The sequence below is a fragment of the Epinephelus moara genome, chromosome 14 (assembly GCF_006386435.1).
Source record: "Epinephelus moara isolate mb chromosome 14, YSFRI_EMoa_1.0, whole genome shotgun sequence".
NCBI classification, from domain to species: Eukaryota; Metazoa; Chordata; class Actinopteri; order Perciformes; family Serranidae; genus Epinephelus; species Epinephelus moara.
In genome coordinates, this window is record NC_065519.1 from 33,231,383 (window position 1) to 33,247,536 (window position 16,154).

At 41.7% G+C, this 16,154-nt stretch overlaps 1 protein-coding gene across 4 annotated transcripts in view; it reads left to right on the top strand.

The window, feature by feature from the left end:
- Nucleotides 1–16,154, top strand: part of ralgapa1 (Ral GTPase activating protein catalytic subunit alpha 1) — a 78,451-nt gene that overhangs the window by 46,300 nt on the left and 15,997 nt on the right. For all 4 annotated transcript variants that reach the window (XM_050062538.1, XM_050062542.1, XM_050062539.1 and 1 more), the window contains exons 42-43: nucleotides 480–638; nucleotides 1,956–2,083. In XM_050062538.1, coding sequence (XP_049918495.1) covers nucleotides 480–638; nucleotides 1,956–2,083 — 287 coding nt within the window. The remainder of the gene's footprint in view (nucleotides 1–479; nucleotides 639–1,955; nucleotides 2,084–16,154) is intronic.

Below are 16,154 nucleotides of genomic sequence, written 5' to 3' on the forward strand. Positions count from 1 at the left end.
GCGTGCGTGCCTGTTTTGGCAGGCATCAAGGTTAATGACAGAGCTGTCACCGGCCCTGACTGTAGCCCACTGAGTGAATGTGACACCCCCCCAGACAGACAGACAGACACAGAATCACACAGCATCAGACTTGGTCCCATCTGTCTTCCAGCCCGTACTCCATCTTTCCGGAGCTTCACTCTGTCTTCGTGTCCACTCTCCATCTTCACACACTCACTCCATCACCCCCAGGGCCACCAATAGCACGTACATGCACAAAATCAAAAGCCTTGGGTTTATGATGGATACAGTCTATCCAGCTCTTTGTGTGTGTGTGTGTGTGTGTGTGTGTGTGTGTGTGTGTGTGTGTGTGTAATTGGCATTGGCAAAGTTTGTATTGTTTATTCTGTAAGAATGAAAATTGTGAGATGTTTATTCCATTTTGATTCTAGTATTCATTTCTGTTGTCTGTCCCTTTCTCCCCCCCACAACTCCTTCAGCTAAGACACCTGGGTAATGACGAGGTCCACATTGTTTGGTCGGAACATTCCAGAGACTACCGGCGAGGGATCATCCCCACAGAGTTTGGAGACGTGCTAATCATCATCTACCCCATGAAGAACCACATGTACTCCATCCATATACTCAAAAAGCCAGAGGTAAAAACAATATTCAGCATTTTGATATCCTGGACTCAAACTGTCAGCTGTCGATATTTTGGGCAAATTATTCAGTATGTTTGTGTTTCAGTGTTTCTCAGAATCCTTAACAGTGGGTGAAAATGAAACAGCTGGACATTTTAATTAATCATTAAAACCCAGAATGATAATTCAGTCCCTCTCTTGGTCAATATTCAGTAATTGGTCAGTAATTATGCATGTCACCTGTTGCAGAACTGTAATAGTAGCGTGAGTCATTGGCCCATTAGCGTACCTTTTGTCATGACAGTGGCACAGCTGTATGGATAGCATTATTGCAACTATTAACTAGCTTTTCAATAAACTTGGAACAAACATTCATGGTCCTCAGAGGATGAGTCCTACTGAATTTTCCTCTAGTGCCACCATAAGGTTGACATTTATAGTATGGTCAATGAAATGTCCCAACAACTATGGGATGAATTATGCAATTTTATGTGCATGTTCATCTCCTCTCCAGGATGTTCTCATCAGCCTCAGCTGGCCTTTATGGTTAGTGCTAATTAGCAAATGTTAGCATGATAACACTCTAAGCTAAGATGGTAAACACTTGTAGCTTAACATGGATGTTATATTAATGACTGAGCCTTTTATATCATATGGATGTGAAGTTGGGTAGGAATAAAATTGTGAACATGCGTAGTGCGTAATTTTATGTTTCCTACCAGATAATACTGACATGCATCCAGATTGACTAACAATCCTAGAGAGAGTCTTGCCCTGAGTCTTGCTGCTCTGGTTAATGTATCAGTCTAAAACACACAGACATTAATACCACAGCACTGATAGCGTAATTGTATTTCAAACGAGACCTAACACAATAAAATGCTGCTTTTTCGGTATGACATAGATACCACAGCACTAATAACATAACCTCATTCTGTTTCATTCATTCTACAAGCCAAAATATTGAATTATCATGAATCCAAAAACAAGTTAGATAAGATATTCTCTGTGTTGTCGTCCTGAAAGCACTGTATTCAGTCACAGAGTGCATGGCTTGGAGACCTGGTCTACAAATAAATTCAATAAAAAGGCTGACATTATTCTCTTTGGTGGATTCCACAAGCAAAGTATGGAATTAAATTTCTTGTCAAGCTTGGTTCACTAAAACTCAGGGGCTCCCACAGATTATTCTGTTTCATAAAAAATATCTAGAATTGTCTTTGAGAGGCCTCCATAGGCAATAAATTCATTATTAACTATAAAGTCACAGAAAAAAACTGTTTTGTTTTTTTCTGCTTTAATGTCTGATTCTACTTGTCTTTGTGTCTGCAGGTGCCATTCTTTGGTCCACTGTTTGACGGTGCCATAGTGGACATGAACATTTTGCCCACCATGGTCAGAGCCACAGCGATCAATGCCAGTCGAGCTCTCAAATCCCTCATCCCCCTCTACCAGAACTTGTATCCTTTTGAAAGCCCTCCACAAAATATGCAAAAACAGGATCAGAGGCCAAAGGTAGGTCTCAGAAGCCTTTCTTCAGTTTTGTTGATAGTCTTCGTCTCTATCTCCACAGTAGCACCTCAGCTCTTTAAAAGTTGTTTTTTTTGTAGGCTCACCTCCGCTACTTGAACTTGTTTGAATATATCTGCAGCATTGTGTTGGCCGTCGAAATCCTTGAGCGAGAATGTTGGTTCTCACTCAGCTCAAGTGTTAAGAATAGCAAATCAATGTCCAGTGGCGTTTGGCTTTCAGAGTATAAGTGCTAGAGTGATAGAGCTGTATTTAGTTGGCTCTGAAGTGCCATATATCAAGCGTGCATGCATCTGTGTGTGCAGGGGAGAAAGAGAAACAGACAGACAGGTGTGCACACAGTCTGTCTGCTTGATCCGATGCGATGGTAGTTTGGTTGGAACAAGCCCGGCGGTCAATACTTATCGATGACTCTCCTCTCTAACGCTGCTTCTAAATGAGAGGCTTTGCTCTCTGGTCTCACACACAGACATGCACACTGAGGCACACGCAAATACAGACATGTGTCCACACTTCTACACACTCTTTCTGACAAACACGGACAGACGAATACACTCGCATGGACATGAGCTCCACAGAGGCCCAGTAATGCAAGTACATCCACATACAGATGTGCAGAATTATGCACTGTTGGTCAAGAAGTGATCACACAGACACACACGCACACTATTGTGAGGTGACAGTGTCCCCTGTTGAGGCGAGCTGAGCCACTGACTGATCATTGGAATTTCTTCTAAGCATCACTTAGAGCAATTTGATTCCCTAATGATACTGTCTTCCTGTCTGCCTGCTAGTCTGCCTCTTCTTTTCTTCTTTCCCTTCATTTCTGCCCCTCTTATCCAAACACATCCCGTGCATGTGCATCCTGGTGCGCATACACAGTATAAACACAACAGGGACTAGGCTTGTCAAGATAATTACGTTATCGACTTAGTGAGGTCAGCAAAAATGATCAAGGTCATATCCATATATCGTACAATATTGCCTTTGTGTTTACATGCATATTTGTTTACATAAGGGCTCTGGCACACCAAGACGACAGTCGACCATTGGTCAATGTTGGGCCGTCTGTGAGCGTCCGTTGCCCTAGTTTTGGCGGTGTGTCCTGCATTATTGGCACTAGTCTGCCCTAATCAGCTTTTTTTTTGGCCACTTCATGTTGAATCAGCGTCCGAGACAGCAGAGCCTGTCAGTGAGTGAAATTACTCTGATTGGCAGTTTAGCTCGGTGCACGAGAAGAGGAACGGATGTGAGAAAGCAAACAAATAGCAAAAGTCAAATGGGTGTGACATTAAACCAAACTTGTAGATAAAAAAAAAATTAGCTGTTGAGTTCTTAAGCAGGAGGAGTTTGTAATTGTTTGTGTTATTGTTTGCTAGCAGACAGTATATATCCTCTCTTCTTGTAACATCAGGTTGTGTTGTTAACGTGTTAACTGGCTAACTAGCATCTTGAATCCGTCCTGTAGGTCCTCCGGTTGCCCTTTTTGAATGACGAATACAGACGACCGCTGCCTGCTGCTATGGAGAGTTATTTGCTCTCACGCAGGCGCAGACAGTATGTGCCAGTTGGCCATTGGCTGTAGTCTTTGCAGTGTGTTCAAGTCCAACTTTCTGGCCAAGAAACAGGAAATGCGATGCAATGCAGCAATCAGCCTTCGTCGCCACTAGTTCTTTGATGTACAGCCCTAACTCTTAACATTTAAAGCAGGGTCTGTTGATGCGGAGATGTCTGGTCCACTAATTTAATATTACCCGCACTTTTTCTAACTTTATCTGCCCCAGTCTGAATAGTAAATGTTTTGTTTCTTTTTTTCCCCAAATACATTGTCTCTAACCGACTCCCTCATTTTCCTGTCATTATTTCCTTTATCTCTCAACTTAATTCTCCTCTTGGTGTCCTGCCTCCTTCCTCCTGCTTTCTCTTTGTCTTTCTTTATCTTGTCTTTCATGTCTTGTCTTTCGCCTGTCACTGGGCGTCTATCTCAGACATGGGTTATCATTTTCAAAACTACTACTACTACTACTCTCGCATAGCCAAACCTATCTCCACACTGCATGTTAGCGCTGCATGAAACAACTTCCAAGCGAGCAACCTACATGCTAAAACATCTTTTATATTTCACCTGTAAGTGCTGTTTTCTTTTGCTAGGCTTTAGCCATTTTAATGACAGTGTTCGCCTCTCCACCAAAACAAGTTTCCTCCTGACACTATTTTGCAGCGTTGCTGCATCTGAGCTTAGCACCGCCCAAGATGATTGGGATTGGTTTAAAGAAATACAAACAGCCCTGGGCATTTTTTTCCCCTTAGTGCTGAATTATGATGGGTTCAGGCACCTTCTCCAGCACTGGCGCAGCATGACCTAGGTCTGACTATGCAAGACTACTCTCAGCTTGCCTCTTGTCCTTCATCTCCATCTTCTCTTTTTCTCCTCTAATTTTCTCTCAAATCTCCCTCTCTTTCACCTCCCTTTTTTCCCTTTCTTCTCCCTCTCCTTCTCTTCTCATTGTGGAGAGATAATATAAGTGGTGGAGGTGATGTTTGCCAAGAAGGTGGAAGGGGCATGAGGAGAAGTGGGGGAGGAGGGGGGTATGAAGAAGCCATTTTGCTCTGCCACGTCCACCCAGCGAGACAGAGACGGAGAGATTGTTAGGCTCAGTGTGGGGCTGTAGCTCTTAGCTAACACCCCTAGACCCCATTGTGTGTGTGTGTGTGTGCGTGCGTGTGTGCGTGTGCGTGCGTGCGTGCACCTTTTTCTACATAGTAGACTGTATCAGTTTGTGTGTGCGCTTTGTGACTCCAGCAATCTTGGTTGAGTGTGCAGCCATGTAGACATCTTTGCAATTTAGTTGTGCGTAAGGCTGTGTGTATATCCATACTGTATGTGTGAGACCATGTACACGTGCCTGATGGCACATATGTAGCGCATGCTTGTCTCGAGGTGTGTGTGTGTGTGTGTGCGAGTGTCCTGGTGTGTATTGATTGGTAGTAGCAGCAGGTCGATGTCTCTGACAGGCTGAATTACAGTAATCAGTCATTATTGACTCCCCATCTCTGTGCTACACACACCTCTCTCCTTTTCTGTCTCTCCACCTCTCCCTCCCAACTCTGCCCTCTACTCCTGTCACTCCTTGTTTCTTCCCTTTTCTCTCTCTCCTCTGTCTCTCTAGTCCTGCATCTCTGTCTCAACACCCCTCAACATCTTGTGCTCTAATTTTTCCTACCGCTGTCTAGTATCACTCTGTCCTTCTTATCATCATTTCTCTATCTCTCTAATTCTGTCCCTGTATTTTCTCTCTTGTCTTTCTAACTCCCTTATCTCGGTTCATTTCTCTTTCTCCTTCTGTCTCATATTGTCATATTGTATTTTTTTCCTTTTTCATATTTCTTGACTTCTTTCAGTTTTTTTACTTCCCTATCTTCTGCACTGCACATTCTCATTGTTCTGAATTATGAGAAACTCTGACGTTATGATGTCATAACAATACTTTGATGATCTAAAAGAGTTAATAATCCCCTGGTTAGTCTATTTTGTTCTTCTTGGAGACCTTAGAGTGAAGGACATGTAAGTTACCAAAAAGAAACACATATTAAAAAAGACAAGAACAGGGAAGCCTCTCCGTTGGACAAACAGTAGTAAACAAACAAAAAAAAACTTCCAGCACACACCAGAATACTAAGATCGACATTATTTGATCATAAGATTACAATGGAAATAAGAAGGAGCGAACTACGGATTTCACATGTTTCTTCATCAGATTCGCCCTCTGCTTGATTGCTTTCAAACATTTGAAGCAAAGTCAACAATAATAGGCAATAGTAACTAGAGGTCGACCAATAGTAGATTTTAAAGGCCGATATAATAACCATAGTTTGGAGCGGGACAAGGCAGATAGCTGATAAGTCAGCCGAAAAACTTAATGTAAATGTATATTACATTGAGCAATACACTTAGACATACTCACACGGCAGAAGGGACCTGCTTTCTTTAGAGCTGTACCCACTGGTGAAGTTTCTTTTTCCTTGATTTAACACAGCTCTCCCCACTTTAGCTCCAGTCAGTGATGTAAATCCTCATATGATTGTCGGAGACCACGCAGCCTTTGGCCACCATCGTAGCAAAGTTCCCCCTTTAACAATAGTTTGCAAAACATTGAAACTATAGGCACTGATAAATAGGCCAAACTGATAAGTTGGTTGGTCTTTAATAACGAGTATAATTCTATTGTATGAAATTAGATATTAATATTAAATCTACGTTTTAATAGGATAGGAAGTGAGATACAATTAATGTCAGAGTACAAAATTTGGCTATTACATCTCTAGTGTTACAGAGGATGAGTAGATCCAGAATGCACGCATTTCCATAAGATATCTTAGATATCATACAGTATAAAGTATGTGAATATTCTCATAATAAAATACATTTCAAAAACGAGGAGAAGAAAATATAAGAAGAAAGAGGGTACTTAACAAAATACATAATATATTATACATTACAAAAGTAGGAAGGGGTGAATCCTTTTTACAGAGTAGATATTCAATTAGTCGGTTGGATAAACATTCTTGGTAAATTAAAATATAATAGCACATGTGTGAGTATGTAAAATGCTCTTTCAGAGTGCTTTATAAGCCGTATTGAATCTGAAACTTTGTAATCTGGTGCCATAACTACTGGATTTAAATGACAATAGATGAATATAGGCATGAAGTACAGGAGCAGCAACGGAGATGGAGCTTTATATATATAAGTATGATTTATAGCGTCAACCTTTTTTGTCATAAAATAAGGCCAGACATTCTTGGAGATTAGAGCGTGCACTGCACATACGGGTTTGATGCCCTTGTGTGCCCCTTGAGTCCTGCATCAAGCTGTGTGTCATCTGTGTGTCTGATTCTGAGTGCTGCACTGTGACATCAAGTATCCTCACAGAGGGGCTGAAACAGAAGCAAATGGGGGGAGAGAGATGGAAAGCAGGCTGGCAGGGCGAAGTGTGTCACTGGTTAACTGGCATTTTTCTCTTCTTTCTTTTTCTGTCTATCTCTGTCTGTCTTCCTCCCTCTCTCGCTGTCTCTCTGTCTCCTGGCCCTCGGGGCGGTCCATCTGCCTTCTCTCTCTCTCTGATCTTTCATTCACCATGACTAGAGCCATCCAACAGCACACATACACACACACACACACACACACACACAGACACACAGAGTGCCAGTTTGCAGGGGCAGCTGTGTGTAAGCACAGCTCTATCTCACATATCAGCTCATTGCAGCAAGAAAAGCAATCCAAGACTCCCCAGCACACACATACACACATACATACTGCCTCTCTCCATATAGGCCTCACTATGCTCACAATGAAATGCAATACACACCAGGTTTTAATACTTCACCACCCCCTGATAGCATGTGTACAGAGCAGTAAATCTTTAGTCAATGTAGAGAAACATGGGTTCCTCCTGTAGCCCACCACAGTGGAATCAATCCCTCGGAGCTCAAAGATTAGACGAGATGAAAGTAAGGAGCAGACTACTGAGGGACATGTTGGTGTCACCACTACTTAAATGGCAGAAGAGACCCTGAATATGTCACTAACATACCAGGAAAATGGTAGATTCTAACTTAATACCTTAAAAGTAATTATTGTTGTTGTTATTATTATGAGCATTCAGTGTTTCCCACAGAATAAGAATCTGTTTGTGATGATTGGGGGGGTTGGGAGGGCAACAGCTGATTGATGCCAATCAGCAGTTAATGGCGCTGAAGGACGGCGGGCCGCTCTCCTCCTGCTCTCTTGGGCCGCAGCCTTGCAACAGCACTTAAATTCCGACACCGAGACATTAATCTCACAGCAACACCAATAGGCTCAACTCTGGCGTTAAACCCGATAACTTCCAGTAACAGTTAGCCCTGTCAATTTGTGTGTGTGACTCTGTCCCAGGCACAGAGCTCCAGTCCTGCAGTCTCATGATAAAGAGAGGGGTGGGGGCTGAGCAAATCAATACATTGTTTGCAGCTCTACAGTGAGATTTACCTGTTTTTAATAGTCAAAATTTGTGCTAAATTTATCAGTAATTGGACAAAATCGCAAGGTCACGCATTCAGGGGCATTGGTTGATTTTATGTCACTTGTTGCAATTGCAACATCCTAGAGGTCATTGTTACAAACACATCAGAGAGCCACACTGTTGTGCTGGGTGACATGTTTCTTCATTGCCATCAACACACATACGTATATGTATTTATCCACAGCTGAAATTAGTCCCTAACAAAGGCACTTTTTTACTCTTCATTAGATTTATTGCCTCTTATTAGGAGTGACACAGAAAGAAAATCAGGAAGTAAAGATTGTATTGAGAGACGGCCTAATACATCTAGAATATGGAATTACAAAGTACAGTTGATACCACAAAAGGCTAATTATAGGACGTAAATGCATCGATTGGAATTTGTCTTTCATGCTGCAGTGATTTAGTTTTACATAAATCTGCTTAGAGATCTACTATTTACCAAGTTTAAGATGAATCAGAGTTTTGTGACCACGAGTTCTCTTAGCACAGCCTCCATGGACTGGTCAGCCACTTTGGCCAAGGTTCACCTAGCTAGATCTACAGCTGCTCTACCATCTGATAACACGTAGTGTGTGTGGGTGTGGGTGTGTGTGTGTGTGAGACTGAAAGAGAGAGAGAAAGAGATTTGTATGTGATAGGTGTTGGTGTGTGTGAGGGGTGTACATGGTAGTTAGTGTTTAGTGTACGAGTGTGTGTGAAAGAGCAAGCTGTGGCCGTCGTCCATCTGCTCCTGGGTGATTGTGGTTCTGGGGAACAATGTTGGAGAGACACTAAGCTGCTATACACACACACACACACACACACACACACACACACAGTTCCAGCAAGTGTATATGTGTGTGTTTGTGTGCATGAATTTTCAAATGTATATCACCCCATTTACACTTGTGTATTTCGTGGTATTTATGTTGCATGTGTACATATTTCACTCTCAGGATTAGAGCTTGTGTGTGTGTGTGTGTGTGTGTGTGTGTGTGTGTGTGTGTGTTCTCTGTGTATGCGCGTGTCACTGCCTTTCCCTCTTTTTCACACACTGTTCCCAGTGAAATGATGGCAGCTCTGGGCATGTAGCGCTATTATCCCCCATATCCACACACACTCACACACACGCATCAAGAGCAGCCAAACGCCTAGCGGCCTGCCTGGCTCCTCTTTGCCAGCTCCCACAATAGAGCCTATTGTCCCACTAAGGCTACAATCTGCTGTGTGTGACAAGGAGTGTGTGTTCCTCACCACGGGAGAAAGGTGAGGGCAAAACCTTACAAATTGAAGACATTTTGTTATTGCTGATGCTGAAACGGGGTCATGTTATCCTTAACCTCCCCTGAGCTCCACTGCACCCATCAGCTGTGGAAGGCGCACTTTGTTTGACACCATAAAAAGCTGCACCGCTGCCAGTCTTCAGGGTGCATCCTGCTGCATTCGATCAAAGTGTGCAATTTGCAAATCAATAAGATATTAATTACAACTGTGGATGCAAGTACATTGAAATCTCTGTGAAATTTCTGATATTTCATTAAAAAAAAATCGTGTTTTTTTTTTTTTTTTTTTAAATTTTAGAAATTATAACAATGAAGAAAAAAAACTTCACAGAAGACCACTACTGAGGATATTCTCGGCACATTGCATATTCTGCGTATTGTAAAATATGGATGGTTATAAATATATTTACCCATCTGCTCCTTATCAGAAACACAGCATTCAGTGAGCAGCTGTACTGGCAAATAGACAATTGACAACGCCGCATGTTGAGTGGTATTTGATGCTTAAAGATGGAATTAGGCTTGCTTAGGTTAAGGGGCTGTGTATTAGTGAGGGTAAGGAAATGAATGCATGCAGAGGGGGAGGTGATTGCGGTTAATTGTTTCCCGTTGGGCAGATAGAGGAAATGAAAAGAAAAGGGTGAGGAGGAGGGATCAAGGCTAATCTCACCAACTTCTCCTTGGGGAAATGTGTGTGAGTGTGGTTTTTGTGAGTGAGATGCTTTCAGGATCTGTGGATGTGTTTCACAAGCACACATTAGCACTGTGGTGTTTGACACTTTGTAACATCTGCTTAATTTCTTAAAACAGCTGTTACAGCAGTCTTCTTTGATTGAGATTTATGTTTGAATAATACATTACTCACTGTTGTTTTTCACGTAGCTCATCATAATAGTTTAAAAAAAAAAACTGGCAGGTTGATGGTATATAAAAAACATGTAAAGCAAACATACAAAAGCACATAAACATAGACAAATAGTAAAACAATGACTTAACTATATGACATATGAAAAACATTAGAGAAAAACATCCAAAAGCACAGACAATTGGTGACTCCAGATTATGGCTGCTGGTCTGATTGTCCTCTGTTTTATATGTTTAGATTAACAGTTGAGATATATGACGTTCCTTGGATTTGTGGGTATAGTGTTACATAGGAATCAATAAGAAAAGTTAACTTTAAGAAAGAGAATTCAAGCCCTTATGGGTTTACAGTAAAGCAGAAAGATAGCTTTGGTGTATGGTTGGACAGAAGACCTACTGTATCAGCTCGACAGGTTATTGAATACATTGATAAAAATATAAAACTAACAAAATGCCTCATTTTCAACAACAGATGTTCTTGTCTCAGCAAATCTTTAGACAATAGCCCTGGACTCATGGCTACTGGCAGGAGTGTGTCTCACACTAGCAAAAAAAGCACTGATGTTTCAACTCAGTGTCGCATCTCTGTGTAGCACACACACACAGATGTTGTACTGGCAGCGTCCATATCACACTGAGGTCTTGCCTTAGAAACAGGCAAATTGTTTGTGACGACTATTACTGTAGATATTTCTCAAGTTTTATCATGTTTTGTTTTTTGTTTTGTTTTTTGGCTAATTTCCAAAATATATGATTCATGTAATGACTGAGTGCGTATCTGTGTGTGTTTGTGTGTGCACGTACGTGCCTTGTCACCGAGAGCTGTGCAGACACATGAGTTGTAGCCATCAGTGGCTTGATCACGGCTTGTTGGAGCAGACCCCCCTCTGACTGGTAAACAAGCTAATCTGTAAGCTCTTTCTGTATGGATGTGGGTGTTTGTGTGTGTGTGTGTGTGTGTGTGTGTGTGTGTGTGTAAATCCTTGACTGCACTTCATGGCGGGATGTGTGAATGTAAGTATTCATATGTGACAAGGTGTTTAAGATTCAGACTGGGCTGTCACAGATGACCAAGACCATGAAAGAGTGCAGTACACTGTGTGTCATAAACTCTGACAGCCGTCTTCAGTTTGGCCTTGAAAAGAGAGAAAAGGAGAATGTTTTTCGCGGGCTGCGTGCAAGGATGTAAATAGATAATTGAGGACTGATCAATCACTTTTTAAAATGTGTTTGAAGAAAAAAAAAACATTAACTAACAGCTAATAAGTGACAAGTGAAATAGTATATCCCAGCAGGTATTTTCAGTGTGACCAAAAAAGGCTTGAAACATTTTATGGACACAAGTGTGTGAGAGAGAGAGGGGGAGAGAGAGAGAGAGAATGACATGCAGCAAAGGGCCACAGGCTGGACTCGAACCCGGGCCGCTGCAGCAACAGCCTTGTACATGGGGCGCCTCCTCTATCCACTAAGCCACCGACGCCCCACTGTCAGGAGTTTCTAATTAGTTTTGGCCATACAAGTAACAACTCATTTGAGCTCTGATATATGTAGTCTGTTATATTCAATGCTCCTGATGTGATGTCATTTTTTTTAATTATTGGTATAAACTTTTTGGGGGCATTGTATTATTTTTTCTTCTCATATGGTATTTTTAGAGTTTAAGCATACAAGTATAAGAGGAGAGAGAGGAGGTAAATTGTCCTTGACTTTGAACTTAACATCAATTCAAAACAGCGGGGATGTCAGTCTTTTAAATTTTATGTATGTCCATATTAAGGATCCATATGTGTGTTTGTATTGGTGTGCTGTATGTGTGTACGGAGGATGAATATTGTCCAATGGCCTGTACACATGCTGCATTTTTGTACCCTTAAATCCATTGTTGCCAGTGAAGATATGCGGAAGGCATAGGGTGCAAGTGTTCCCCAGCACCTATTTTTTTAGTCCGCGGAGGCTGTGCCCTGAGATAAACAAAGTTTGATGTTCAAATGCAGCAACACGCACTGCATTTCATGTGACAAACAACCTTTCTTTCTTCCGTAAATGTTGGCCTGTGGTAAATATGGAGAAGTTGATCGTTATAATGCAGGGCTACCTAGAGCTTTAAATCTGCCCCACAAGCAATATTTTGAGCCTAAATCACACTTTAAAATCAACGGCTGGAACAAAATCAGCTTTGAACTCTGGATTTCTGGTAAGTAGGCTATGATACGGTGCCAGTTGTGGTCGCTTAGCAACGTCAGGCGCAACCTGCCTTCGTGCCCTTGAAAGTTGGCACAAGAGTAGCACTCAGCGCCCGACCTCGCGTTTTCCAGGCGGTAAAAGACACAGCATGTATCATGTCCCTAACTGTTGTTAGAGCCTGCAGATAAAAACAGGATCCATCTCCTTAATCAGAGAATTATTATTATGGCCTCCGTGACGTCTACTAACACCCATGCTCTGTGTGTGTGTGTGTGTGTGTGTGTGTGTGTGTGTGTGTGTGTGTGTGTGTGTGTGTGTGTGTGTGTGTGTGTGTGTGTGTGCACTTTGCTGTGTGTGTCCGTTAAATAAAGCTTGTAATTGCGCTGGCAGCTTGAGGGCTCCCCAGTGGTGACAGGGAGGGTGTGTGTGTGTGTGTGTGTGTGTGTGTGTGTTTGTTTCACCCTTGGACGCACACACACATGTCAAAGGGTGAAATAGTGGGGTGACAAGGGGCCAATTAATGTATCACATCTGTTTTTCTCCTCGGTGTCTGTTTCAGCATTGGGTTAAAGAGCAGATGAATAGGGGTAAATACAATTTTGTGTGTGTGTTTGTGTGTCTGTGTCTGTGTCTGTGTCTGTGTCTGTGTCTGTGTGTGTCCGTGTGTCTGTTGTGGTTTTCTTGCACATCGACCCCTAACAATAAGTAGTGCATTAGACCAACCTATCTCTGTCCTCATCTTTGGCGTACGTGGACACACACACACTCTTAATGAAATCACAAAGCCTCCATATCATTGCTATCGCAGAAAGATATAAACCCATTAGCTTTTTTCCTTTGGGCATGGACACACACACACGCAGACACGCACAGGTTTATCATTACACGCTGTAAAGCTTTTCCAATTGTATTATCCCTCTGATGTCCTTCTCTCTGTTGTCTGTTCCAATGCCTCGGGTGGAGAGGACAGATAGGGTGGGTGTGGGTGTGTGTTTGTGTGTATGAGATGCAGAGTGAGATACAGTGTGTGTGTGTGTGTGGGTGTGTGTGTCTATGTAATATCATGTAGTCAAGATCTAGAAAATTAATGGACATGGATGTTTTTTTATATATATATTTTAAGATACAAGTTTTGCTTTGTTCACATTTAAAATCACAGAAAGATGTGATTGTTGATTGTCCTGCTCCACACTACTAGAGATGTTGGTGAGCTCACCCAGTTGAATTGTGATGGGATTCATTAAATTGTGTGACCAAAGGAAATGATTCATAAAAACTTGAGGGGAAAATCTGAATAGCAGTGAGAGAACACTGTTCAGAGAAAGCTGGACCCGTCAGTGTTGGCTGCTCTAACTCTCTTATTGCTTTGATCATTTTCAATATAAAGCAGACTAGCATGAGAGGACTGTCTACATTTAGCTGGTGAGATGTTATTTGGAGCCACGTGCCACGCGTTGCTTTGTGTAGCTTTAAATGTCAGCCTCACGTTACTCGAAGTTTTCACCTGTAATGCTAAGGTGTCCATTGCAACACCAAGGGGTAAACTTAACGGTTGGTGATATTTAAATGGACTTCATCCTTCTACCTGTGTATCCAAAGACTGATGTAGCTTATTCATTTGTTCCATAGAGCTCCATTAATGGTGGGAAACTAGCAACAAATATGAATGAGCCACATTTATTGTTGATGCATTGACATAGTTAAATAGGGATGTAATGGCACATCAATTAGGATCGATATATCGATTCAGTGTTAATGGCAAGCAGCCAAGAAAAAGACAATGTGGATATTAACTGATATTGTCTCATATTGATCACAGGCCCCTGATTTGAACTGAATCAACAACATATTGTGGCAGACTGTGTGATATCAGCAAATATCATATCGATGTCCAAAAAATGGATACAATAATGTATCATGATAAAGCTTATTTACACTCTAGTATGTTGCACTCGGTAACATCTTTCTTTTCCTTTCTTAATTACTGTTAACAACCTGGGAGCTGTAGTTAATTTTGAGTCAATCTAAAATGCACCATCCTGCTGACACACATACACTTTTCAAGCACCAAATGTCTATTTGCTGCTGAAAATAGTCCCCAACAAAAGCACTGTTTTCATCTTTGAGTAATGTTTGCCCAAAATTACAGTACCCAGCTGTTTTATTAGTGTCCGTTGTCTTTGAAAAAATGAAAGTATAGTTTTGTTATGGGTTTTTAAAGACACAAGTTTACAGAAGGAACCAGTGGGCTTGTTTCCCACATTTGACACTCCGTAGGCACAAGCGAGCACCTAGGCATCATCCAAAACAGTAACATGACGTACAGGATAATAAACATGATTGACCCGCATCATGTTGATAGAATGCTGGAAATAAATTACGATCATGTTTAGAATAAGGTTACTATTGGCAATGTTCCTGTATGTAATTTGGACCATTGGCTCCATGATGCTTGCTGTTTGTAAAACACTTCATCAGCTGACATTATGAAGCAACCAATGGCAGTTCCATGCCATGATGTCAATTTACGGCCAGCTGGCTAACCTTTGCTTAGGTTACAGTTAGCTAGCTGCTAATCAAGCAAGCTATAGTTAACCAGCTAGCTGTAACATAGCCACTCTGTATTGATCTGACAATGGTTAATAAGTGACATTAGCTGATTAAGTAATTTGCAAACAAGCCCTGCAGGCTGGATAAATTAAGCTGACGTTATCCGCTCAAGGTTGTAATTTGCTACATTAGCTAGTGAGCCAGAGAGCGAAAGAGAGAGCAGATGGCAGCTATGGACACGGACCTTCAGTCAGCTGCTATACCAACTGAGATTCAGCCAGTACAAGACTCAGCGCCAGGGGTCACAGCTGGCTGGTGGCTGGGTCTAACCTGTGTAACGACAGTAACAGAAAGTTTTTCTGATCCAGCAGGGAGTCTGAAGGTCCATCTTCGGAGCTGCTAGCCACATTTCTCTCTCTTGCTAGCTAGCTAATGCCTCTGCAAAATATGTATACCAGAAACACAGCAGGTTTGGACTCTGTGTTGTGTTTGCTGCCAGATGTTTGTCGATTAGCGGACTCCATTTCTAAGCTAATGTTCGCTAGTGTAGCACACTGTAGGCGCTACAGGAGAGCTGAAGAAAGGCAAGGAATTTGGAAGCCCTCAAAGGATGTGATGCAAACACAAACATCATATTCTTTATATTTTCCTAGAGAATTAGTCCTAAATCCTTGACAGAAAAATCAGTCCACAGGTTGGGCAACTGATAAAGTCAAGGAAGGTCTTCGTTCCTAAGTTATGTTACTATTCGTTCACCCATTGTTAATAAAATAGCAATTACTACATGTAAAAAGTTACATACAGTACCTTTTTTAAATACCTGTTCAATCATGTAGCAGTAGCTTTTTCTAGATGAAAGATTTTAAACATCTGTAATATTCATTAGCAGTAAAGTTAGTGAATTGTAACCAGGGCTGGTGATACTGCAAGTAATGTTTGACATTATCTGCTCTGTTCCTTCAGCAAGTAACTCTTCTTCAACAGTAGAGAGGACTCTTACTCAAAGCCTATTGATCTGTTCTCTCAGTAGCATTTTTACACTGTAAGTACAAAGTCCATACATGTCAGTGACAATA